The sequence below is a fragment of the Martes martes genome (genome assembly GCF_963455335.1).
Source record: "Martes martes genome assembly, chromosome: 10".
In the NCBI taxonomy this organism is placed as follows: domain Eukaryota; kingdom Metazoa; phylum Chordata; class Mammalia; order Carnivora; family Mustelidae; genus Martes; species Martes martes.
This window is the reverse complement of record NC_137898.1, coordinates 51526746-51554210: the sequence shown is the minus strand read 5'-3', so window position 1 is coordinate 51554210 and position 27465 is coordinate 51526746. Positions and strand designations below refer to the sequence as shown.

General features: G+C 41.8%; 1 protein-coding gene across 1 annotated transcript; it reads right to left on the bottom strand.

Moving 5' to 3' along the window:
* Positions 1-939: 939 nt before the first annotated feature.
* Positions 940-23796, bottom strand: NRIP3 (nuclear receptor interacting protein 3; the record flags this gene model as incomplete). The annotated part of the gene is made up of 8 exons (XM_080816291.1): positions 940-1018; positions 2161-2255; positions 2371-2423; positions 3009-3148; positions 5129-5211; positions 5707-5868; positions 23147-23307; positions 23751-23796. The coding sequence occupies 8 exons, from the start codon at positions 23794-23796 to the stop codon at positions 940-942; spliced, it is 819 nt and encodes a 272-aa protein (XP_080672417.1).
* Between the last annotated feature and the right edge of the window lie 3669 nt (positions 23797-27465).

The window sequence follows — 27465 nt, the reverse complement described above, 5'->3', positions numbered from 1 at the left end:
TCCCACTGCCCTGCTCAGGCAAAAAGGGGGTGAATTTGGAGGGGGCACTGAAGGCTGATAAGGTGCGATCACCCCTGCTAAAGTTTAGATATGGCCTTCCCTGCTGTGGCTGTGCTTAGTTTTCCATCTTGCTTCCTCTATAAAGACTGATAAGGGGGTTTGGGGGTGACCCAGGCTGCAGTATGGCTGCCTAACTGTTCAAATGGGGGTCATTAAGTTCCTAGTCTTTAGGGAGCTTCTGTAAGTCTAAAAACATTCAGAGTTCCAAAGAGTTGTTTGATAGAGGCAGGAGCTGAACACTTGACAAGACTGTTGGTGGGACCTGGCAAAATTCAAAGTGGGATCCATTAAATGCTCTGGAAACTACTGCTATGAATCAAGGGCAGGCTTGGAAATCTCATAAGAAGATATTCGTAGCTGATTATTTTTCTGACTTCTCCATGTGCTTCTATGACCAAATTGAAGGGGAGATTTCATTACAGGTATCTGTGTGCCTAAACTGATAACCCCCCCAAAAGCTTTGAGACAACCCTGTGATCTCCAACATCTTGAGAAGGGTCAGCAGACATTGCGCAGCAGGAAAAAGTTGTCCTTAATACTGTCAGCTCTTGCCCTGCCTCTTTTCTTGAAGCAGAACAAGGCAGAAGAGTTTCCAACCTTCAGTTCCCTGTCTGGAAATTTCATTCCTGACCTCCAGCCCAGAAAGGTTTCCATAGGTAGGACTTCCCACCAACTGATTCTACTCAGTACTTCCTTCTATTCCGGATCTGCTTGGATTTTTTTTAATCTCCTTTCCCTTTTCCTGATCTTAGCTACTTGAGTCTGTGGCAGACAAATAACAGGCTGGGCAGAAATACTGACCAGATCTTGGGGGTAAAAATGTTTAATAATTATCCCCAGGTTATTTACCAAAGCCTTCAATTCCATCTCATAAAGTGATTATAGTTCTTCTTGCTGTGGTTCCTTCTCCTCCCCTCCAAGAAGTTCAGGTAAGACGTCATCCCACTCATTTTTGCACCTTCGGGTTTTAGGCACCAAAATAAGGTCCTAAATGCGACAATTTGGGGCAGAGAATTTTAGCAGACTTAGCACATGGGAGGAAGGGCTACCCAGAACCTCCTGGCATCCATCTCCAAAGCAGATCCTTCCCCTACCTTGCCTTTTTAAAACCCTTACCTCTTCATCCTCCTTCAAGGCCTGAACACAAAAGCAGCAGCAAGGGAGAATGAACATAGCCTTGGCTTGTCAAGTCTGAGTTCTAGGTTCCTCTGCCACTGACTTAGTATAACATTTTCGTAATTCATTTGCCTCTCTGGACCTATAAATGAAAAATTGGACTAGATAATCTCTCTGGGCTCTTTCAGATAAACTTATTCTTGAGAAATCATGAATGAATTAGAAGAAATTCTAATTCTGAGACATAGGTATCCTGCACCTCTTTGAAACAGCTGGAGGTAAAGATCAGTTTCCTGTTTATTATACATTTTAACTATAGGAAAAGAAGCAAGTGTATCTATGGAGAAAGAGAACCTGGCAGCCCCTATACTAATAAAAGCAAATTCCTGAAAGAAGCAGAGAAGTAGGCCACAAGTGAGACCTGGCAGTGTCAAAAGGTCTATAAATTAAGTGATCAGAGGAGTAAAAAACAATGGCTATAACCAGATAAGATCTCTAAGCACAGACTAAAGTCTAAAGAAGTCTGGGTGGGAAGGAGCCCCTGGAGTTTCTATTAGAGTGAAGGACTTGGTCCACAGCAAGTTGCTACTGCATTTGGTTCAAACCCAATTTTCTCAATCTGTCAACCTGGTATGTGTGCACACGTGCAGACACGCTGCAGTCTGTCGTTATGCTTCTGAAGTGCTGAAATGAGAAAGAAATAGAAGAAATGATACCAAATTCAAAGAAGTTAGGTTGAAGGCAAGTACAATTTTAGTTTAAAAGCTACTTATTTTCCCCACCACTCTGTGCAGTACCATCACTACTTATTCTGGAATGTGGGCTAGAGGGTTATTTAGGATGGTGAACTCTAGGGGTTGGGGATGGGTGTACTTGTGATAAGATTGAAGGACAAAGTCAAGACACAATCCAATATCCTGTGTGAGAACCCCTCCACTGAATGACAAATGGATTTTACTTGACCTGACCCATTTGGGCACTTACTTGTCTTCATTCAAGGAAACAGTCTCCACAAAAGGGATTTCTTCCTTGTCTGTCTTCCCCATGATCAGCCGGTGCTTATCCAAATTTATGATGCACTAAAAACAAAGGAGAATCACCGGTCACTGTCAGTGATCCCATGGCCAATGATCCATGTAAGAGGACCCCTGCCTCAGAAAGTAAGATTCAAAGGTAAAGTAGAATCAATCCTACCTTAAGGGATCGGAGAGTCTGGAGACCAAGGGACAAGTTTTTCTCATTGTCCTCTAAAAAAAAATTAAGATCCAACTATTGCTATGCTGGGTTAGAAGTCAGCCTTATCACCCTTGGATTCCATCTCATCTTCCTTCCTTCCTTCCTTCCTTCCTTCCATTCATTCATCCATCCATCCAATAAACACCTGTTAAGCATCTATTATATTAAGTAATTTTCCCAGATCATTATAGTTAAAAGGTAATAGAGCCAAGATTCAAACCTAGGTCTTTTAAACTCTAAAGGACAAAGGTCTTTAGATAAAACTCAGGAATCTTAAGTAGCCTGGAGTAGAGTACATAAGGGAAAAGAACATAAGGGTAGTCAACAATTTAAGGCAAAGGAGTAAGGGGATCTAGCCCTCTACCTCCAACTAGGTCAGAGAAAGCTCTCAGGAGCCACTTTCACTGGCACACAAAAACGTTTCTTGCTCCTTACATTTTTTTTATCCTGAATTACACACTCCTTTTTCTTAGTGATTCTAAATATTTTTTGAAGAAGTCAATATTTACAAACATGAGATTTTAATGAGGGTATGGTGGAAGTAGGGAGGGCGTTTACAATAGGAGTCCATAGGTCCAGTTCTCAATTCTACTCACCAACCACAGCTGCTGCACAGTCCAGGCGGAGGGAGCCCAGTGTGATCACCAGGTGCTCAATCTGGCCCACTACTTTCAGATGTCGGGGTAGAGAAAGCTTCTCTCCTTCATGCTTGTGAGATCTGACATGCTCCCTGAGTCTGCACCAGAGAGGGAGATATTGGAATCCCCTTGGCAGAGGTTTCTGATAGAATCGGACAATGTCTACCATACGACCCCACCCACACACCGTTGGACTTTTCCAGGGATTTCCTGGGATTAATTTACCAAAAAATGTGCTAGGCAGCCTATACTTTTGCTTCAGAACTTTGTCCTACAAATGCCAGGGGATATAAAAAAACAAAAGATTCGGCTCCTATTCTCAAAAAGCTATGTCACTATCTGTACTGGTGAAAAATGACAGTTGATACACTCAGAAAATCCTATTCTGCATCTTAACATCCCCACCTATATGCAAGGCAATTTAGTTAACATGTCCTGTTACCCATCTTTGGGTAAAAGATGTCAGAAAGGGCAGGAGTTTGTCCTAATTTTAGATGATGCTTTTTGTTCAGCATCTAATTTTCTCTTTGCCTTCTCTATTTCAGTTTATCCTCCTCAGTTAGTCCTCAGATACAAGATTAGTGGAAGCTGGTACTTATCTGGTAAGTGCACTGATATTGATATTGATATCAGCAAGGAGTATCATGGGGAAAGTCTTGATTAATTTAACTTGTCTCTGCAGGGGAGGAAGGAAAGGAACAGCACCCAGGTTTCACACAGTTATATAAGCAGATTGGAACAGCAAGCACCCAAGATATCATGGGTTGGTGGATAAAAACTTAATTATGGACTTTCTGTGCCAATACTTCTGCTTTACTCCATTTCCTCTCTTTTGGTGTTATAGCTCATCCAAAAGAAAAATAATTGCAGTTTTACAGATGGTTATTAATTCCTCTGGAACCATGGCAGACTGCTGCCTAATTATGCACCAGGACATTATTAGTCTTCCTGGAACCATCATGTTGCACTATATCTCATCTCTTCACCACATAAAAAAGCTCAGGATTCTTCCCACAAGAGCACTTGTGTCCTGGGCTTCTCCTGCAAGCCTAAATAGCAATGTACAAAACCCATAGAGCCAGCCTCAAAGAGTCACAGTGGTGGTGAGGGGTGAGGACAGGGTAGAAACAAAAGGGAACAGATCAGGTAACAGAGATCACTAATTATAAAAATCCAGTCTTGTTCAAGTCCTACCTAAGAGTAGTATGAGCAACTTGAAAGCAGCTTAGAATGAACCATCATATCTACCATAGAGATTGTTTCAATACAGAGATTAAGCTAGGGAATGATCTGTTGTTCTTAGGGCTAGGAAAGTGGAAAAGGACATAGGGTTGATCTTTACAATTCTAGGCTAGACCTTAGGGTCCACCTAGTACTTAGGAGGGAAGAAAAGGAAGAAGACATAAAAGTACAAATTGACTGAAAAGGAGGAAAGATATAAAATGGCTTTCTCTGACTACAACAGGAAGAACCCAATTCTAGCTGTTATAGAACCAAAGACATTCAATATATGAGGTACCTGCCTCACACGCAATCCCCAGCAGGGACAGCAGTAAGACTTGATTTTACATGTTCTTTACAGAGAGGAAAGGCGCTAAGAAACTATTAGTTAATCACACCATGATGGTTTAGGCCCAGCAGCAATAGCGACTCTATTCTAAGATCTGACTGATGCTTCTTCGGACAGGCAGTGTGGCCTCCAGAAGGACCCTGAGTAAGCTAAGACCAACCACATCCCTGCTTTTACTCATCTGGGGTATACCAACAGGACTGCTCCTTCTAATTTGTTGTCTTTGCAGGACATATATCAGGACCAGGGCATGGCTAACAATGAGCCAAGGATCTCACAGAGCCCAAAGGTCTTTGCTCAGAAATTAATAGGTGGGAGTTAATGGAAAATCTGATGCTTTCCTGGCTTGCTGATTTCTCTCAGGTGCCTGAGAATCCAGCTTATATTTGAACTCTGCATACTTTTCCTGGAACCTTGGTAGAGATCCTCACTATCTCTAACTTCAAAATAGATTCAGGCAAAGAGTGCATTAGCACCTGACTCCCACCCAGCACAAGTGGTTACTTACCCCAGTCTATCCACACAGGCTGAAGAGATGAGATTATATTGACAACCTGTGTCAACCAAGGCTTTCACATCTTTTCCAGCACACTGTGAAAAAGAAACATACTGCTCAGCAGGAGCCAGAGAAGCAAAAGGGAAGGGTGTAAGCAGCAGATGTCACATGAAAGCAGGGCTGGAGAGCATCTCATAATTACCGGTTGGTAATGTCTCAGCTTTAACCACTGCTGAGTCTCCTTTTAGGAGCCTTTTCCCACTGAATCTAGAGCTGACAGAGGATCCCAAAGGACTTTCTGTATTTAATTCTATATACCAAGTAGCTCTTAATTGTGCATGTGCGTGTGTGTGTGTGTGTGTGTGTGTCACACACCCTTTTGCAAATCTAATGAAAATCTGGTCCTTTCTCCCATAAAGACACACATACATAAAAATATTCCATACACTTCCTGTAAAACTCACTCATGAATTCTATGATAAGACCCAAGCTCTATATACTTTGGAGGAGGGGGCACCACTGTGGGAATCACAATGGGCCCACATCCTACTCTCCAGAAAACCCTGGAAAAACTATTCTCAGAACATTACCTGGCAAGAAACCAAAATCATGTCATCATCATCAGACTTCTTTAGTCCCTCAGACTTCGCCTGATTCAGTTTGTTGGTCTTGGAGGCCCAAGGGACACGACTACTTCGAAGTTTAGACAGGTTGGTTTCCATGAGGCGCCTCTGCAGAATGTTATGAGGTTGCTTGAGGAATAGAAAGCAGAAGATTCTTAGTGACGTCATTTCCCCATTTTCCCATTGTCCTCCAGGTACCACAGAAATAATAAAGAAGTCTCACATAACTGAGCTCTACCTTTGCTTCTTATTTATTTTTCCTTCAAGCAGAGACTTCATTGGTAGTTTCAGAGCAGGTACTATAAATCAGTTTGTAATAGGCCACCTTGAATGAATCAAAGAGTAAGGTGGAACACTGGAAAATGTAGCTAGAGCCAATGAATATTCTATGGCTAAAGAGAATTGAGGGATCCCTGGGATTTGGATTACCTAGGCCTGCTGTATTTCCTTCTCTTACAAGGGCATTTCAGGAGAAAAGTGACCCTAGTCTATGTGGAATAAATGTATCCTCCCAGGTAACTTATAGAAGAGGTAGTTCATTCTCACAGGCCAAAGAAACCTACCCAGTACTGGCTGTCAGAAGCTCTGCCTACTTCCATTTCAAGACTTACTTGAAGACTTACAGTCTCATCTTTTGGACCTAGTCTTCATAAAACTTGGTGGTCTGACTCTCCTGTGGGCTGAGTAACCCATGAGGTGGTTGGGGTGGGAAGATAGGAATTCCTATCTGCTGAGCAATCCTCCCAGGAGACATACTTTGGAACTTGTCAGAACCCACAGGAATAATCCTTACTAATATCTTCTGGACCTCAAGAAGTGTAATGAAACTCTTGCCATATTCTTGATATCCATTCTCTCTCTCCAATGGGCCAAAAAGTGGGAGTATAAAAGGGGCAGATACCAAGAAACAGGAGACTTAATTAGACTTTATATCTATGTCAAGATACCTAATAGGAGGCAGAATGAGGAATGTGAATTCAAGTCTGCTCTCTGACAGAACTTAGAGAGTTCACAGAGCAGCTATATCCATGCTCTGCTCTTTCTACCCAAAGTGGCCTCTAGAAAATATAAGTTACTTCATGATAAGGACTTATTTGACCTGAGGAATATCTATACACAAGCATCTTATCCTCAGTTTACAATAATATTTAAAATCTCTCAAAGGAAAGATTCCAAGTTTCTATGTAACACATACCAGATGCCTCTCAGTTTTAGGGGGAAGAAAATCACTCTTAGAAGCTCAGAGCCTAGAATTTTCCCAGGAAAGGGGGCAGAACTGGATAAGGTCTTCATTATCTACCACCTTACAATTTCTGAGGAAGAATGGAGTCAGAGCCATGACTCACTGTAACCCTGGTGAGGCGAAGAAATGGATTCCCAAAATACACAGATTCTTGGCAAAGCAGATTCTAAATTAGTATCTTTGGGAAAAGGAGAGAGAGAGGCACTTAAGAGAAAATGCAAGCTTCTTAACTTGATAAGGAGCTAGAGGAAGTGCTAACTCTGTCAGATTTCTTTGGAGAATGATTTGCTCCTCAAAAGAAACAAATTCTTCATTCTTATCTCTCTCACTAATAAGCCTGGATTCCTAGCTCAAGTCATATTAAAGCAGGGTGTTTGCTTCTGTCAAGTCCACACTCAGCAGAAACAACTGAATTTGTACAACTGTAAGCTGAACTTGTAGAACTGAAGATTAGAAAGGACTTCAAAGGCCAATAAATGAAAGCCCTCCTCACTGAAAATTTGGGGCTTTCCTTCCGCATCAGTCTTGCTGAACACAGCTTTACTTCTCTACTCCTAATCTTCCAAAGGAGTCTAATCATCATTGGACAGATGAGGCAAAGAGGAAAAATCTGAAATTATTTTCCTTGAAGTCATCTGTCTTCTAAATTTTCCTCTTTCCTCCTCAGGTTATAAAACATACTCAAAGTTCTCATATACTGGGGAGAAAACACATAACCTCAGACCCTGCCTCCTCAGCTCCTCTAATTACACCCTTGTCTTAAATGGTCATCTTTTAAAGAAGCCAAACATCTCCTGATATCCTTCATTGACATTACTTCTAATCCCACAACATCAATAAAAATCTCCTAATTTCCAGATCTGGTAGATATTTTTCAGTCTTCATTTTCCTTAACTTCTCTAAGGCATTTGACCCTGCTGACAACTCCTGTATTTGTTCTTTTCTTTAGTAATCAAAAAAGTATCAAAAATAATACACGCTCAGTGAAAAAAATTCAAGATTCACTGAAGTATATAAAATCAAAAGGGAAGGCCTCCCAACCTCTCAACCTTTTCTCGGTCCCACTCCCTACAAATAACCACCCTTAAATTTAGAAGTATAGGGGCACCTGTCTGCCTTCAGCTCAGGTCATGATCTCTGGGTCCTGGGATTGAGCCCTTTGGCTCACTGCTCAGTTGGGACCCTGTTTCTCCCTCTCACATTCCTCCTGCTTGTGTTCCCTCTCTCCCTGTCTCTCTCTCTGTCAAATAAATACATTAAGTAAATAAATGAATAAATAAATAAAAATTTAGAAGTATATCCTTCCAAAACTTTTTGTACATTTACAAACATATACAAAATAGGATTATACTATAACACACTGTTCTAAAATTTTCTATTTTAGTTTAACATATGAAAGACATTTTTTCTATGTCAGTACATATAATTCTCTTTGTTCATTTTCACAACTAAAAGTATTGATAGCACAGGAGTTGAAAATTCACAGCTGATAAACCCATATGAACCTCAGGAATATTTTTTTGTGGTCATTTTATTATGCTGACATGTTTTAAATGACAGTGTAACTGCACATTTACCTCTGCCCCCAACCAAAATTTTACTAAAATCATAATCAAGGAGTAAGAAAGGCCTAAATATACAAGAGCAAAAAAAAAAAAAAAAAAAAAAAAGAAAGAAAGAAAGAAGAGAAAAAGAAAACAACAATAACAAAAAGGAGAAACAAAAACAGACAAAATTTTGGAATCTGAGAAGCAAACAGAAAAGTGAAAACTGATCTAAGAGTAAAGAAAGCTAAGTGCTTCACACCATTCTACTTCACACAATGCTAGAGCGGCGAAGACTGCCAGTTGTTTACCAAAATCCATGTTCTCCTATTCTTACTGTATAAATACCTAGATTATGTTTTCCAGCCTTCTTTGCAGTTAGGCATGGCCAGAAGACTGAGTTCTAGCAAAGAGAATGTGAGGAGAAGTGACATATACCACTTCTAGACTTGACCCATAAAAGTGTTCTGTGAACACTCCTTCATTCTTTTCCTCTTCTGACTGGTTAGAATGGAGATGATCCTAGGGGTAACATCCTTGGAGGTCACATGTTGGAGACAGAAGAGCCACTGTCAGTCTAGGTTCCTAAAGTGACTACATGGAAGAGGGCTGTCTTGCTGACCTGTCTATTAGTACTGTTACTTAAAAAAATGAACTATCATGTTTGAGCTATTATATATTTTGGGGTTTAGCTGTAAAAGCAGTTTTCCTACTCAAACTAAAACTCAGAAAAGGCTGAGGAGTTAGAGGTATTAGAACTTCTACTGTTAGAGGGTGGGAAATAGATTAGTATAAAGCCTGCATAAAACTCCTACTTGACCCAGACAACCGAGAAGTATGCCAAAAGTTTATTCTTTTTGAAATAGTAACTCAGAAAACTCTGATTGGTTAATAGTTTGTCTAAGCTTAGCAATTATGTACTGTCAGATTTCTAGAACAGCTAAGGGTGAGGATAGAGTGCCATACTAAGCTAGAGCTGAAGGATATGGGTTTAAGGATTGAAAAAATCCTTCATATGATCCTTTCATATAATGAAAGAAAAAAGATCCACAACAATATCTCACATCACTATGAATTTTTGGAATATTATGAGTGACACAGATTCCAAAAGCTTCTAAGGAAAAAAAGATGATCCAAATACAAAAGACTAGGAAACAGAGTGGCATAGGACAATTCAACGGTATTAATGAAATCTAGAAGACAATGGAATACTACTTTTTAAAAAATCTGACAGAGCATAATTTCTTAACCTAGCCAAACTATAAATCAAGACTCAGGAAAATTAATTCCCAATCATCCTCAAGAAGCTACTGAAAGAAATGAGGGGAACCAATGAACAAAGAAAAAAATCATAGGGTTCTAGAATAAAGGACCCAACAGAAAAGAGAAGCAAAGGACATTCTGGGGATGGCCCTGAAGGAAAAATCTAGGATATAGGATGTGTAGCAGGCCTTGAGAGCAACCAGTACAAAATGAAAATTGGAGGATGGAGGGCTCCAGGAAGGATGTCTCCAAGAAAAAAAGAGATGGATCTGCTACATCATCTACAGTTTTAAGGTTCCTGGAGATTTAAATTTTACATAGAAAATAACTAGGCAATTATTAATTTTGAGAAAAAGAAATACTTGCATGGGAAAGGAAATATATGGTACATCATCTGAGCCAGCTGTGAATAATATGAGTATAGTCGTAATAACATAAGCAGTAAATGCTGATTGGACCCCAAACAGCTATTTAACAGAATATCGGTATAATAGAAGAGAGGGCATGATAAAGAAGTGTAAGAGAATTAAACCCTTACCTATTATAATAGAAAATCAATAGATTATGGTAAAATCAATAGGTCAAAAAATAGTAGTATCACCATTTACCTAGATATATGGAGATACCTAGCACAAGGAACAGTCAAAAATTTTTTAAAGTTTTAAATTATAGACATATTTTTTAAAAAGATTTTATTTATTTATTTGACAGACAGAGATCACAAGTAGGCAGAGAGGCAGGCAGAGAGAGAGAAAGAGGAGGACGCAGGCTCCCCGCCGAGCAAAGAGCCCAATGCGGGGCTCGATGACCCTGGGATCATGACCTGAGCTGAAGGCAGAGGCCTTAATCCACTGAGCCACCCAGGCGCCCCTAGACATACATTTTTTATAAAAATAAATATTAAGTGAAAAAATACATCCCACATATTAGGAAAGTGTTCAGTCACAAGAAAAACAAACTTACAATGACTTAAATGGAGGTGTATTTTTTCTCATATAACAAGAAGTCTGGAGGTAGGCAAACGTTAGCAATAATTCAGCAGTTTAACAGTTTCAGGGCTACTGTCTCTGTACTCTTGGATATCCCCTCATGATCATATGATGGGTGCCCCAGCTCCAGGTATTACATCTACATGTAGGAGGAAGAAGGAAGGGACTACATGCCATCTATCCCTTTTATCAAGAGAGCAAAAGCTTTCCCAGAAATCCCCTCAATACTTTCCCTAAATCTTTCTTGGTCAGAATTCCCATGGCCAGTCTTAACTAAAAAGGGGTTGGGAGAGAATCCAGCTTTTCTAATCTCTATAGAGGAATCAGGCAGATAGAAAAGGGCTGAGAATGGGTGATGATTTAGCTATCCCATAGTATCAGCCAAATCATGCAAAGACCAAAGTGTGTGTATGTGTGTGTGTGTGTGTACATACAATGTAACTTAGGCAGGTATAATGCCAGCTCACCCTTATAACCACCTTGGCACCTATTTTCTTACATCTGCCTTACTTTGTGCATTTTATTTTATTTTCAAGTATTTATCTTCTAGTTACTTAACATATATGGTAAAATTGGTCTCAGGTGTAGAATTTCATGATTCATCACTAACATATAAAACATCCAGTGTTCATTGCAACATGTATTTTCCTTAATACCTATCACCAATTCAGCCCACTACTTTCTGCATTTTAAGACAGCACATTATTGGGCCACCTGGGTGGCTCAGTGGGTTAAGCCTCTGCCTTCAGTTCAGGTCATGATCTCAGGGTGCTGGGATTGAGCCCCACATCAGGCTCTCTGCTCAGTGGGGAGCCTGCTTCCACCTCTCTCTCTGCCTACTTGTGATCTCTCTCTCTCTGTCAGATAAATAAATAAATTTTTTTTTTTAAAAAACAGCACATTCTTTGCAGACATTTGAGTTTGTGGTACAAATACACCTCAATTTAATTACTTAAATAATTTTTTAAGATTTATTTATTTATTTGACAGACAGATCACAAGTAGGCAGAGAGGCAGGCAGAGAGAGAGAGAGGAGGAAACAGGCTCCCTGCTAAGCAGAGAGCCCGATGCGGGGCTCGATCCCAGAACCCTAGGATAATGACCTGGCCTGAAGGCAGAGGCTTTAACCCACTGAGCCACGCAGACACCCCTAATTACTCAACTATTAATGGACATTTAGATTGTTTCCACATGTCTATCATTAGAAACAATACTACAGTAAAACTCAACATTCCATTTTATTGACACGCTCCTCACTGGCTTCTAAAATCACCTTTCTGTCTATTCTCCATCTCTTTTACCAGTTCCTTTGCCTCTGCTCATTTCTTAAAACATCACTCTGTCTCTAGTCCTTTTCTCATTGTACATATCCTTTCAAGGCAACCTTATCTACTTTCATTGCATATGAAATGATGATTTTATGATGATGACTATCTCATGCCCAGACCTCACTTTTGAGTTTCAGATGCACAGATCGAACTGCCACTTCGAATTTCCCACTTAGACATTCCACAGGTACTTTCAAACTTAACTTGTCCCACTGATCTTTGCCACAAAACCTGCACTTTCTCCCTTATTCCCTATCTTGGTGAATGAAACTCTGCCTCTTTAACACCTTATATTTCTCTCTCCATTTCTACCATTACTGCTAAATTCAAGCAATCTCCTAAAAGATTACTTTCATGGTCTCCTTACCCTACAGTGGTTCTCTTGCCAGCTATATTGAACACAAAATCTTCAATTTAACATTTAAGATCTTCCACTAACTACCCACTCATCTTCCTTCCCAATCTTACCTTTATTTCTCCATGAAGCCTATTTTTTTTTTTTTTAGGATTTTATTTATTTGACAGGGAGAGGGTGAGCACGAGCAGGGGGAGAGGCAGAGGGAGAACCAGGCTCCCCGGTGAGCAGGGAGCCTGAAGTCTTTCTACTTTCAGAAAAATGACCAGTTGTCACATACTACCTTGGGCAAATCGCTAATCTTGCTAGGCATTACTTTTCTCAAGCCTTGCTTTCTTCATCAGTAATAAAATAAATTTGAGCTCCAAAGTCCTGTTCACTTCTAACACTCTGGATTATTCCCTTTCCACCAACTTGTAAAATGGCACCACCATACACCCAACCATTCTTTTCTTTTCTTTTTTTAAAATTAAGATTCTATTTGTCAGAGAGAAAGAGCAAGCACAAGCAGGGGGAGCAGCATCCCAGGGAGAAGATTGGCATCCCAACACCCATCCATTCTTGATTCTTTTCTTTCCCTAACCCTCCCTCCCAAAGTGTTGTTGATTCCTCTAAAACAAATCTAGAATTGATCTACTTCTCCCCTCTTTACCTACAGTCTGATCAAAGCCACCATCACTTTTTTTCTAGTATACTTACAGAAAAGTTTCAAAGTTTGTTAGATCTTAAAAATGCAATGTAGGGATACCTGGGTGGCACAGTTGGTTAAGTGTCTGTCTTCCGCTCAGGTCACGAACCCAAGGTCCTGGGATCGTGCCCCACTGGTCAAGGAGCTTGCTTCTCCCTTTCCTGCCCCCGACTCGTGCTCTCTCTCAAATAAATAAGTAAAACCTTTAAAAAAATGCAATGTAACTTTAGTTGTCCTCATTCTATAAGTTTTATTTTAAATAATGCAATTTAAAAAAATTGAGGTATAATTACATTATACATACATTATATTAGTTACAGGTATATGACATAATGATTTCATATTTATATATGAAATATATATATATAAATGTTCACCACAATAAGTCTAGTTAATATCCATAACCACATATAGTTACAATTTTTTTCTTTTCTTATAATGAGGACTTCTAGATCTACCCTCTTAGCAACTTTCAAATATGCTGTACACTATAACTATAGTCATCATGCTGTGCATGATATCCCCATGGCTTATTTTTTTTATAACTAGAAGTTTTTACAATTTGACCACCTTCATCCATTTCACCCACCTGCCCTCCAGCAACCACCAATCTGTTCTCTGTATCTATGAGTTTGGTTGTTGTTTTGTTTTTCAGATTCCACATATAAATGAGATCATACAGTATTTGTCTTTCTCTGTCTGACCTACTTCACCTAGCATAATGTCCTCATGGCCATCCATGTTGTCAAAAATGGCAAGATTTGATTCTTTTTTATTAAAAAGATTTTATTTATTTATTTGACAGAGAGAGATCACAAGTAGGCGGGGGGGGGGGGGGGCGGGGGGGGAGGGGGTTGGAAGCAGGCTCCCCGCTGAGCAGAGAGCCGGATGCGGGGCTCAATCCCAGGATCCTGAGATCACGACTTCGGCAGCGGCTTAACCCACTGAGCCACCCACGCACCCCAAGATTTGATTCTTTTTATGGTTAAATATTATATACAACACACACACACACACACACACACTTTCTTTGTCCATTCATCCACAGATGGATACCTAGGTTGCCATATATATATTTCTCGACTCATCATTTCTTATCTGAATTGCAAAAAACTCCTAACTTGTTTTCTTCCTCTTTTCACCCTTCTTCCAACTCATTCTCTACATAGCAACCAGGGTGAGTTTTTAAAAATATAAGTTAGATAATACATTCCCTTACTCAAAACTCCTCAATGGCCTCCTATTGTTCTTTGAACAAAATTCAAACTTCTTACCATGGTCCATATGGTTCTGCATCATCTGATCCCTGTCCATTTCTCCAACCTCTATCTATATACCATATACATGCCACACTCCCTTTGTTCATCCACACCTTCTTGCTCAAAAACTTTCTCATTCCAGTGCTTTTGCACTTGCTATTCCCTCTCTCTGAAATGTTCTCCCACTAACACTTCAAGTAGTTAGCTTGCTCTCATCAGCTCAAATGTCACTTCATCAAAGATTTCCTTCTTGCCTATACTATTTAAAGTGGGTACCCCCACCACTTTAGCTATTAACATATCCCACTATTTCTTTTGTAACGATTATAAATTATTTTGCTTATTTACCTGTTTATTATTTTACTCCCCCACTAGATCGTTAATTCCACAAGGGCAGGGACCTTAACTGTCTTGATCACATCTGTATCCTTAGCTCTTGATACAGTACCGAACAAACAAATCTCTACTCTTTACTTCTTCAAAAACCCTTTCTTGATTAACATCATCTAGTTCTTTCTTTCAGAATCCCTATAATACTTACACATTCTATAATTTGTACTACCTACTTTCCCACTCCTTGACTACTGCTTTGTAAATTTACTTAAGTAGTTTATGTTTATTGAAATATCAGCTTTCTAAGAACTGTCTTCTATTTTCCTGATGTCCTTCAAAATACACATTAGTAATTAGCTAGACGGGTACTATAGGTACTCTGGTAACCTTTTGGACATAATTCTCAAGTCATCCTCCTGACATGGATCTTGCTTTATGCTTTACCTCAACAAGGTAACTACTAACCCAAGCAGTTCCTGGTTCTCTACTGTTCCTGGAATGTGGCTGCTAAACTCTAACCAGGGCTTAGGCATCTAAACCTTAGCAGTAAGCACAAATGTGCCGCCTTCATTATCATCAGGAGTTTCTGAAGGAAATGGGCTCTGTGGGCAGTGCTGTATTCTGGGTAGAAATAGCTGAGGTTCCTCAATCTGGCACCCAATATGCTTAAATATCTCTACTAATCAAGCTGTAGCGTGGGAAGAAAAGTGAGGTGAGAGGAAGTAGACTATACTGCAAGAATGCCACAAAATCATGATTTGAGCAAGAACTTCTAAGGCCACTTTCTCAATCCCTTTACCTATCTGCACTGAACCCAGACAGAATCAAACTAATGGAGTTTTGTGATCCACAGAATAGACCAGACTGGAAAATAGGGGAAATGACATAAGTCTACCTTCTTTGTAGCATTTACTCCCAGAGGAGAAACCCAACCTTTCTACCCAGCAATAGAACCACAGCTAGAACCACTTAGAAATAGGGGTTAGCAAATATGGTCCACAAGCCAAAGCCAGCTTGATGCCCATTTTTATAAATAAAGGTTTACTGAAGAAAAACCAACCCCACTCATTTACTGTCTATGGCTGCTTTTGCACTATGATAGCAGAGCTGAGTAGTTGAAACAGAGACAGTTTGCGCTGAAAATAGTCACTCTCTGGTCCTTTACAGAAAAAGTTTGCCAACTCTTGCTTAGAGTAGTGTTTAAAATATATGCTTTACAGAATTAGACCTATAAATACAGAGAACAAATTGATGGTTGCCAGAGGGAATGGGGTGGGAGGGGTGAGCAAAATGGGTGAAGGGGAAGTGAGAGATACAGCCTCCCAGTTGTGGAATGAATATGTCATGGGAAGAAAAGGCAAAAAAAATGATATTGTAATAGTGTTGTATAGTGAGAGATGGTAGCTACACTTGTGGTGAGCAAAGCATAACCTATAGAGAAGTTGAATCACTATGTTGTACACCTGATACCAATGTAAAAATAGTGTCATCTATTTTCAAATAAAAAATTAAAATTAAAGCAGTTTAAAAAATTAAAATTAAATCAATAAAAATAAAAATAAACTGTTGAGAGAAAACTCCACCAACCTCAAAATCTATACCTGCTAAATTATCCTTCAAAAGTGAAGAAATAAAGGCTGTCTCAGAAAAACAAAAATTGAAGAAATTTTTTGCTAGTGATGTGCCTTCCAAGAAATATTAGAGAAGTTTTTTAGAGAAGAAAATGATAAGTCAGAAAACTGAACCTCAATAAAGACAGGAAGACCACTATAAAATCAGTAAGTAAAACCAAAATAAAACCTTCCTTCTTCTTATTCTTAATTAATGTAACAGATAACAGTGTTTTCAAAATATTAACAGCAATAATATATTTGATTACATATGGATCTACTCATCTTAGTGATGCTCAAGACAAGCCTCATATGTAAGTTCCCTCTGCTTATTAAACTTGTCAACTATCAATAAATTAAATTAAATTAAGAAAAATAACAAAATAAAATACAAGCTTTAGAGTCAGACAAAGTTGAGTTCAAGTTAATAAAAACTTTGTAGGGTATCTGTGAGGATTAAATGAGATATCCATATGGAGCACTTAACACTGTGTCAGGTATACAGTAGCACTCAAATGTTGCTAAGTATATGTTTGTGTGTGTGTGTGTGTGTGTGTGTGTATATATATATATATATATATATATATATATATATATATAACTCTCACAGTCACCCTAAAATTGAAACTGATTACCATTCACCTTTTTTTTTTCTTAAAAGGACATGAAATCATCCTATTCCATTTTAGTCCTTATTTAAAGTTTGTAGATAAACAAATACTCCCAGTTGACTCTCATTTCAAGTCTAATATATATGTCTATCAGGTCTTGGAAATCTAAAAGAGGCACCAGTATCTGTGCCTTCCTCTTCTTTGTGTACTAGCTGAATATACAACATGTGACCCATTCTACCCCCTGGAAACATAGACAGATTTTCTCTGGGTTTACAGTTGCTCAAAAACACATGAGGATGTATCTAAAGCAGGCTGTCATATTGCACTAGACCTTCTGTGTGACCCACAGATATGTTATTTCAAAGAGAAGAGCCTTATTCCTGCTTGTTTTCTGCTTTGTGGATTGGTCTGAGACAGTGGTTTCTCAGGTGCCCATGGACTGCATTTTTGTTAGGAAGGTTTCACACATAGGCAGGGATTGAACCAGATAAACTGTTAAGTTCTTACTCTGAGGTTCTACAGGGCACACTCTGGCAATAGCCTCCTCTCTGTAACATCTCATAGTCGGCTGACTCACCATAAAATGATGAACCTGTAATCAAATGTTGATCTCCATCACTATTGTACCATCGGGTCAGAGTAACCACTTCTTTCTCTGAGCTCCTCTAATGCTTATTGACTGTAAGACCTTGGCAACTAGCATAGACTTCCTGGTGGTGTTACTTATTTTCTTGTGGACTGGTCTACTCAACAGCGACACTGGATTAAGAGATATTCCAAACTCAACTCATTCAAAAATCAAATTCCTGATTCTTATTCCTTATCCCTAATCTGCTCTTCCTGTAGTCTCACCCATTTCAGTAAATGGCAACTTTATTGTTCCAATTGTTAGATCAAAAACCTTAAGGTCATTTCTGATTACTCTTTCTTTCAGATCCTTAATCAAATCTGTCAACTAAACTTGTCAGCTTACCTTCAAAATATATCCAGGGCTTTTCTGGTCCCTTTCACCACCATCACACTGCTCTGAGCCACCTTCATCTGTCAACTGGTTACCATATAACAGCCTCCTAACCAGTCTCCTTGCTTCTACTCTTGCCCCTCTTCAGCCTAATCCACACAGCAGTCTGAATAATCTTTTTAAAAAATAGGTCATGTCATGTTACCCCTCTGCACAAAGTCTTCTATTGGTTTCCCAAAATGGATTAAAAGCCAATATCTGTACAATGACCTATAAGGCCCTGAGTGGTCTGGCCTCCCACTACTCCTCTGATATTATCTCTTATCACCCTCCCACTTGCTCATTTGGCTCTGGCCACAATGACCTTACAGTTTTTCAATCACATCAGTTACACTGACACTTCAGGCCTTTGCACTTTCTGTTCCTTCTGTCCAGAACATTCTTTCCCAAGATATTTTGTTCTCTGACTTCCTTCAGTATCTCCTAAAATGTAATCTTATCAGAGAAGCCTTCCCTGACTATATTTTATAAAGTAAGTTTGCACTCCACCTTACCCTGGCATTGTACTCTCTATTTTCCTTATCCTGGTTCATCTTCTCCATAGCACTTATTGCTACTTGTTATATTACAAATTTACTTGTTTTTATTTTCTGTCTTCTCTCACAACAATACAAGTTCCATTAGGACAGAAACTCCACTTTGGTTCACTATCATATCTTTTTTCTTTTTTAAGATTTTATTTATTTATTTATTTGACACAGAGAGAGAGAACACAAGTAGGCAGAGTGGCAGGCAGAGGGAGAGGGAGAAGCACGCTCTCTGTCAAGCAGCAAATCCGACAGAGGGCTCGATCCCAGGGCCCCAGGATCATGATCTGAGCAGAAGACAGATGCTTAACCGACCGAGCCATCCAGGCGCCCCATGTTCACAATCATATCTTTAATGCTTAGAGTACTGACCAACATGTAAAAAAAGCATTCAATAAATATGTGTGGAATAAATGAATGAATCTATCCTGTCCTTCCCCCTAATCTATATAAACCTCGTAGAAAGAAACTTTGCTATCTTCGTGGTCTGAGCACCTAGCACTGTATCCTGAACACAGTAAGTGTTCAAATAATGTTTCCTATAATTAGGACACAATCATGGCTCTGGAAATCTTCAGTTTGCACCAGATCCTGGCATTTTATTGGTATTTCAAGCTCCTCTTCTAAAGCTCCAAAGTTCTCTGATTAAAAACCCGTGGTATTATGGATGTCTTGTGGCATTCTGATCAGGTAGATCAGATACTCAGAGTACAGAGCTAGTCATTTCATGGTCATTTTGCTTTGCTATGTTTCATAATCCTTGCTCTAGCCTCCATTCCTAATTCTAGTGAGTATTCTAAAGCATTTGGCTATAAGCAGACTCAGTCACAGATAGGAAAGAAAAATGCTCTCTCTATTCCTGGACAACTAAGGATGTCAGTAATATCATACAGGAAAAACATCATGAGAGGACTGGTTTGTTTTTTGTTTTGCTTTTTGTTTTTTTGGGGACAGGACTATTTTTTTTATATCAAAAATACCATTTTTCACTTTTGTAAAACTTTTTCAGTAATACTGTTTGATATTTATTAGGTAGAGGTGAAACCAGGAAGTGAAACCATGTTGCTGGTGGGATATAAATTGACCAATTCTATAGGAAAGCAGTTTGGCAATGTTTCCAAAGTGATGAGACTGTTTTTAAAAATCAAAAGTCCCTACCTCAATGAAAAGGACATTTATGAAACTGATAGCTACGACAAAAGAAATTACAAGAGCCAAAACTCCAAGAGTGGAGATTTTTTTCTCCAGCTTCATCAACTTTTAAAAAAATAATAAATCACATAAAATATTACTCATATCCCTGAATTTGGTTCTTAATCTAATACAGAAAAAAAGCCATCACAAAATGAAAGGATAAGCAAAATAAGATAATCAGACATAAGAAATAGGATTAATATCCACACAAGACTTTGTAGCAGCCAACTACACACAAACAGGAATAGGACAAATGTACTCCCCTGGGGCCAACAGAGGACCACATCTGACTGTCTATGGGTGCTCTCTGCTAATCCAAACAAAAAGTTGGAGGCTGGTATCAAATAGTGAATGTTACAGAAACAGCATGGTAAAGGTAGATAATTCATAAAATCCAGGAGTATAATTCTAATATAGGTCACTAGTGTGAGGAAAACAACCCACAGTCTCCTCCACTGGCACAAACCCCAAAGTCAATTAAAACTAATTTGTCCTCTATTTCTAATTTGTCCTTCACACTATCTCCCTCTGGTGCCATCCATTCCTTTTTCCCTCTTCTGTTTAGTTTGCACTACAAACGTATTGAATCAGTTTTGGCATCCTCAGAATTTCACTTCGGTGAGAGGAAATTGAGTCAACACTGGTCTATGTTACCAGATGTATCCATGAAGTAAAGTGATCAGGTACCTATAAGGTTATTTCTTAGATTGTACTGAGGCAGCAACATCAGTTCTAAGAGAGCTTAATCATGCCACCACACCTCAGTACTCACAGCTTTCCTTTCCCTACCTCAATCTGCCTTGGTTTCTGTGACCTGTTCTAGCTCTTCTGTGCAATAATTTGCACATTAAGGGTGTGAGAACAGTGAGAAAGGGATATCAAGTCCATGGCAATGGTGGGGATGGAGGTGGGGAGGGAGAGAAAGTGTGAACTCCAATTCAGCGTCTCACAGTAAACTGCTGTGCGTCAGACCTATGGCAATAACTTGCTTCTTAAGGATGCTTCCTCATTCCAGCCTACTGCCTGTTTTATGTTATCAGCTCCTGTGTGGCTCAACTGACACAGACTGGAGTCAGAAGAGCAGATGGGATTCTCCCTACACAGGATGAAGTAATATAAGGAATGCTAAGCAGAAGGATAGAGTGGTCATTCCTCCGGGCCAGGGAACTCTGAAAGCCCAAGACAACCAAATTCAACCACTTCTTAAATCCAGTCTATGGGAGAAAAAAACGTTCCACACTTTACTTCTTTTCCTAAATACTCCCTCTTTATTCATTCTCGAGGCTTCTAGGAACTAGGATTATTTTGGTCTGAAGATAGGAAGACTTAGACCTGGTTTGCTAAATGAAATGAGACTACTTTAAATTGAAAGAAGGGAAAAAAGAGAGTTCTCTTTTCTAGGAATGTATTTCAGTCACTCACCACTCTGAGTAAGCATAAATTAGATTGACTATCCTGTGGCTTTAGCAGGAAAACTACCTCAGGGCGGGGGAAGGAGGAACAGAGCAAAATAACTGGGTAGCCAACCCCTGCCCAAAAATAACTAAAATTGGGTGCCTGGGTGGCTCAGTAGATTAAGCAGCTGCTTTTAGCTCGGGTCATGATCCCAGGGTCCTGGGATTGACTCCTGCATCTGGCTCCTTGCTCAGTGGGGAGCCTGCTTCTTTCTCTCCCTCTGCCTGCTGCTCCCCCTGCTTGTGCTCTCTCTTTCTCTTTCTTAAATAAATAAATAAAATCTTACGAAAACAAAACAAAACAAAATAACTAAAATTATTTTTTATCAAAATGGGGGAGGGCAAATCTGATATTAGTATCTGTCATTAGAGATATTTTTTAAAAAAGGAAGTAGATTCAGAAGTTCTTCATAGTCACCTGGGGTTTTAAATGGCAATTTCAGTGAACCAGGTGACACCATTCCTCCTTCCCTGCCAAATTAAATATTCCAAAATCTCAAAAAATACTGAAAAAATTGTACAGAGCACCTACCTCATTTGAACGACATTTAACTAATGCTTCACAAGTTATTGCCCAGATGCATAAAGTGATTGTGAAATTCGAGAAAACTACAAGACTCCAGATAGGGGCACCTGGGTGGCTCAGGTGGTTAATCAGCTGTCTCTTAATTTCAGCTCAGGTCATGATCTCAGGGTCCTGGAATGGAGCCTGTGTTGGGCTCCACAATTAGCAGGGAATCCTCTCTTTCTCTCTCCCTCTGCCCCTCCCCTCTGCTCTTGTGAGCTCTCTTTCTCACTTATAAATAAATCTTTAAAAAAGGAAAAGAGGGGCTCCTGGGTGGCTCAGTGGGTTAAAGCCTCTGCCTTTGGCTCAGGTCATGATCCCAGGGTCCTGGGATGGAGCCCCGCATCGGGCTCTCTGCTCAGCAGGGAGCCTGCTTCCCCCACCATCTCTCTGCCTACTTGTGATCTCTGTCTGTCAGTTAATTAATAAAATCTTAAAAAAAAAAAAAAGGAAAAGAAAAGAAAACTTCAGATAAAACCACAAAGCTAAACATATATTTGGCCCAGTACCACTACGGTGACTGAAGGATGAGTCAAACACGGTTCTTTAGTGACCCTGGACCACCCACCCACCCCCTGTAGAGGACAACATGGTCTTTGAACCCAGACCTCCAGTCCTAGAGTTCCTCCTTCTTAAGGCAAAGAAAGACCCTGCCAGAAAAAAAGCTTGCACCAGCTCCAGCTCCAGACGTTAACTGGTCAGTGAGATGGAGCAGCCTGATTTCCTCTCTCTATTCACTATTTGTGCGTAGGGGGAGAGATGAGATTGCTGAAGAAGAGATGTTTGGGGTTCAAGAAACCTCCTTCACATTCGACCCTTTCTCTCCACCACTCCCCCAGGATGGAAGGTTAAGGCAGATAAACCCAAAATCAAACGGAAAAGTTGATTTTGCATAGGGAGAAAAGGATTTAACAAAATCATCTGGGTACGGTGACTGCCAAGAGACCACCCCCTCCCCATTCCCACTTCTACCTCTCCTTCCCAAACCCATTAGGAATCACCTCTGTCTGGGTCACTGGACCAAGCAGCCCGGCCAAGCGAGGCTCAATCAGGCAATCAGATTCGGTACTACGAGTAAAAATAACGGGAAAGAAAGGCGCCACAGGGCCAGACGGCAGGGCAGGGTCTCCTACTCAGAGAGGAGAGAGGTACGAAGGGAAGAGGCAGAGCGGAAGGCAGCGCGAGCTGGTAAAGCTACGACGGAATCCCGAGGGAAAGCGAAGCAGGGAGATGCTGGATGGAGAGGAATTCGGAACAGCAATAGCAACAGAGAGGACAGCGCCAGGAGGGGGCGGGAGCGGGGGCCTGGCCGGTGACTCAGTGAAAGCGGCCAAGGGCGGGCCCCGGGAGCTGCACCGCGCGAAGGTGACCGGCCGCCGCGCGCGGGCATCCCGAGGCGGGCGCGGCCGCGGGGGCTCACCGTGTCCTTGGACGAGCCCAGCTTCTTGAGGCCGTCCAAGGGCAGCAGGTCGGCGGAGTCCTTATGAATGAACTGCACGGCCTGTTTCATCCGGCGCTGCTGCCGCAGCGACGCCGCCTCCCGCATGTCCGTCTCCTTGCGGCCGCCCTCGCTGAGGAGCCCTGAGTAAAACATCGCTGAGGCGGCCGCGGCCCAGCGACCCCCGTTGCTCCGCGCTCACCGGCCACCCTCAGCCTCGAGCTCCTCCAGCGCCGCGAGAGCCGCGCGCCGAGCATTTTATAGCCGAGCGTGACGTCAAGGGGAGCAGCCAGTGCGCGCGCGGAGGGGCGGAGCCAGCACGGTGCCCCACCTAGCGCGCAGCTCCCAGGCCTCCACCCGCGCTGTGAGTCTCCGCGCCGCCTCCGTGAAGGGAAGGACCCGCGGGGAAGGGTGAGGCTGGCTGGACTGGCTCAGAGCGCCGAGGGTCTACCAGGACCGCTTTATCCAACCGCCTCTCCCGTTGTGGGTGCCCTGCATCCCCTGCACCGGGATAGAGTGTGGTGGCCCCACGGTGGAGCAGCCTCTCCCACCCCAGCCGCCGCCGCCGCCCGCGACTCACGCTTACCTGGCCACGACGTGGCCGACCCCGGGATCACCGCCAGCTGCGCCATGCCCCAAATCCCTCCCTCCGCGCAGTTGCTCCGCGGTGCAAATTCCCACCTCCGCGCCCCTTGGGGATCCCCAGCGTCCACAGCGCACTTCAGAGTTGGGAAGGCTCAGGATTTCTGCAACTTCAGGTCGGTCCCCACCCACCAGGCCACGTGACTGGGGAGGGGGCAGCCCCTGCGGGCGGGCGGGAGCCGGCTTCCCGGGGACCCCACTTCAGTGCACTGGCTCTTGGCACCCTCTTTCCGCACTTGCAAGTCCGGGCCGCAGTGGCGGCTGGAAATCTGCGGGGTCAGCCGAGGGCTGAGAAGTGGCGATGGTCCCCGCCTCTGTGCAACTACACAGGAGTGCGTGCCCCACACCTGCTCTTCGGAACACAGGCTAGAAGAGCACTTTTATCTCAGCCAGCGATTCAGGGTTACCGTTAGGGAGGGTCTTTCACTCTACTCTCCAGCATGTTTCCAGAAGAAACAGGAACCCAGTATTCTTTTGAGTCCTTCCTACTCACTCTCAACCCATTCTTAAAAAACAACGAACCCCCCCCAAAACTAATAGACTTAAAATTTTTTTTATTTAAATTCAATTTTTTAAAAAAGATTTTGTTTATTTATTTGACAGACAGAGATCACCAGTAGGCAGAGAGGCAGACAGAGAGAGGAGGAAGCAGGCCTCCCGCTGAGCAGAGAGCCAGATGCGGAGCTCGATCCCAGGACCCTGGGATCATGAACCTGAGCTGAAGGCAGAGGCTTGAACCCACTGAGCCACCCAGGTGCCCCTTACATTCAATTTTTTAAAAAATTTTAAAGGTTTTATTTATTTATTTATTTATTTGAGAAAGAGTGGGAGAGCATAGAGGGAAAGTGAGAGGGAGAAGCACACTCCCGGCTGAGCAGGGAGCCAGATGTGGGAACTGATGCCAGGACCCTGAGATCCTGACCTGAACAGAAGACAGCCGCTTAACTGACTGAGCCATCCAGCCACCCTATTTAAATTCAATTTAGTTAACATATAGTATAGTATTAGTTTCAGGGGTAGAGTTTAGTGATTCATCAGTTGTATATAATAACCAGTGCTCAATACCCCAAGTGCTCTCCTTAATGCCCATCACACAGTTACCCCATCCCCCTACCCACTTCCCCTCTAGCAACCCTGTTTGTTTCCTGTAGTTAAGAGTCTCTTATGGTTTGCCTCCTCTGTTTTCATCTTATTTTATTTTTCCTCCCCTTCCTCTATGTTCATCTGTTTTGATTCTTAAATTCTACATGAGTAAAATCATATGGTATTTGTCTTTCTCTGACTTATTTCATTTGGCATAATACTCTCTAGTTCCATCCACATGGTTGCAAATGGCAAGATTTCATTCTTTTCAATGGCTGAATGATATTTCATTGTATACACAATAGCTTCTTCATCCATCGTCTGTGGATGGACATCTGGGTTCTTTCCATGCTTTGACTATTATGGACATTGCTGCTATAAACATTGGGGTGCATGTGCCCCTTCAAATTGTTATTTTTGTATTGTTTGGATAAATACCTAGTAGTGCAGCTGCTGGGTCTAGTTCCATTTTTAACTTTTTGAGGAACCTCTGTACTGTTTTCCAGAGTGACTGTACCAGTTTGCACTTAAGCCATTCTAATAGGTCCTTCAGGCTTCCTGGCTTCTGGCCTCTGTGTTGTGACTTAATACAAACCACATTTCCATCACCCCTGCCCCTCTCCCACCCTGTCTCACAGGAGGAAACAGAAAGCAGAAAGATCTGCGCTCTGAAGAGAACCAACAAAATAACAATAATGACATTTACTGAGCCTTTACTGTGTGTCACATACTGGCATAAGCACTTAAAATGCCATATTTCATTGAGTCCTGGCAATAGCTTTTGAGATAGTATTATCCAATATCCCCATTTTACCCGCAAATAACTGAGACCTCCTAACTGGTCTCCTGAATGTTCCTTGGTTCCCTTCCAATCCATAGTTCTTTGCTGCCAGAGAAACCTTTTCAAACTACAAGCATGATCATCTCACCTCTCAGTTTAGAGCATAACAGAAAAGTTCATATTGCTCTTAAGATTCACATTCCTTTTTTTTAAAGAATTATTTATTTATTTTAGAGAGAGAGAGACACAGTAAGAGGGAACACAAGCAGAGGGAGTGGGAAAGGGAGAAGCAGACTTCCCACTGAGCAGGGAGCCAGATCCAGGGCTTGATCCCAGGACCCCGGGATCATAACCTGAGCCAAAGGCAGACGCTTAATGGCTGAGCCACCTCAGTGCCCCAAAGATTCACATTCTTGCGTGGTCTATCCCCATGTGGCTCTCCAGTCTGTACTTCAGCCTCATGAGTTTTCTTCCAGTTCCTTGGAGGAGCCATTTTTGCCATATGGCATACCTTGAATATCCTGTTCTCTGTGCATGGAATGTCCCTTCTATCCTGTTCAGTAAACAGACCTCAGTTCCATTATCATTTATTTAGGAAAGCCTTCTCTGACCTCCCAGAGTGGGTGAATTTTCCCTAGATATAAGCTCTGCAACTCTCCTGGACGTTTTACTTTTCTCAGTGGTAATGGTGGGGGTGTTATGGGTGGTTTGATTCATATTTATCTCCTTCCCTAACAAGGCAACTGAGTCTTATTTTTTGCTCTCCATTAAATCCTTAGCACAGCACATAGAAGGTGGTCAATAAATACTAGTGTAAGCATGGCAAGAAGTTAAGGTCTGGCCCAAGGAAGGCAAGTGGTACAGCTGGAATTTTAAACCCAGACTGTCTGCCCCCAGAACCTGTGCTGAACTTCCCAGACCTGGAAGGACTGGGTTGCACTTCATGAACCTGCTCCTTGTCTTCCATTCCTATCTTCAATGCCTGCCCTAGATTCACAGCTCACAGACTGCTGTGGGAAAATAAATCCAGAAAGCTGCTCACCTGGCTTCAAGAAAGCCTGCACCCCCCCAGCCCCATTCATGGAGGGCAGGATCTCTTGGGAGAGACAGGCAAGAAGGAGGTGGGATTGCGACTCACCTTCCAGTCCCTTGGCATGCTTCCAGCAGTGAACAACAGTGGCTGCCCTGGCCCCTTCTGTCCTGTTGCCTGGCTTTCTGCCTGGTCACTCCTCCAGGCAAGTCTCGCCCAGGGAACAGTGAAAGACAGCCTTGCCTTGTCTCTCTAGGACAGGTACCTCCAAGCTCAGTGGCAACGCATCAAGGCGGGCCCAACAATTCCATCCCCTGGGGCTTACCCTGGGACAGCTGCTTTCCTCTGGGAGGAAGCCAGGCAGGCAGATTCCAGCTCCCCTCTCTTCAGGCAATTCAACCCAGTCTTACAGCCTTTTTCCTGAGGATGACCCAATGGAAGAAAGGGGCTCTTTTTATAGCAAGATTCCCCCCTCTGGGAACACCAGAAAGCTGAATGTCTCTGAATGAACTGAATTTGTCCATATCAAGTGTTGCTGAAAAGTAAACAGGGCTTTGACTGGAGCTAGGGATCTTTGTGAATGCAGAGCCCTTTGCTGTAGTGGGATTTGTGTTCTGCAACTGGATCTGTGGGGAAATCACAATTGGCCCCCTTATCTCTTGGAGATCTTTGTTAGCCAGACTGATATCATCAGCACGGGTCCATGTGGTGAGGCTAGCCTACACATATGAGTTTCTGCAGACTCCAGCCTGGCTGCTCCATTTG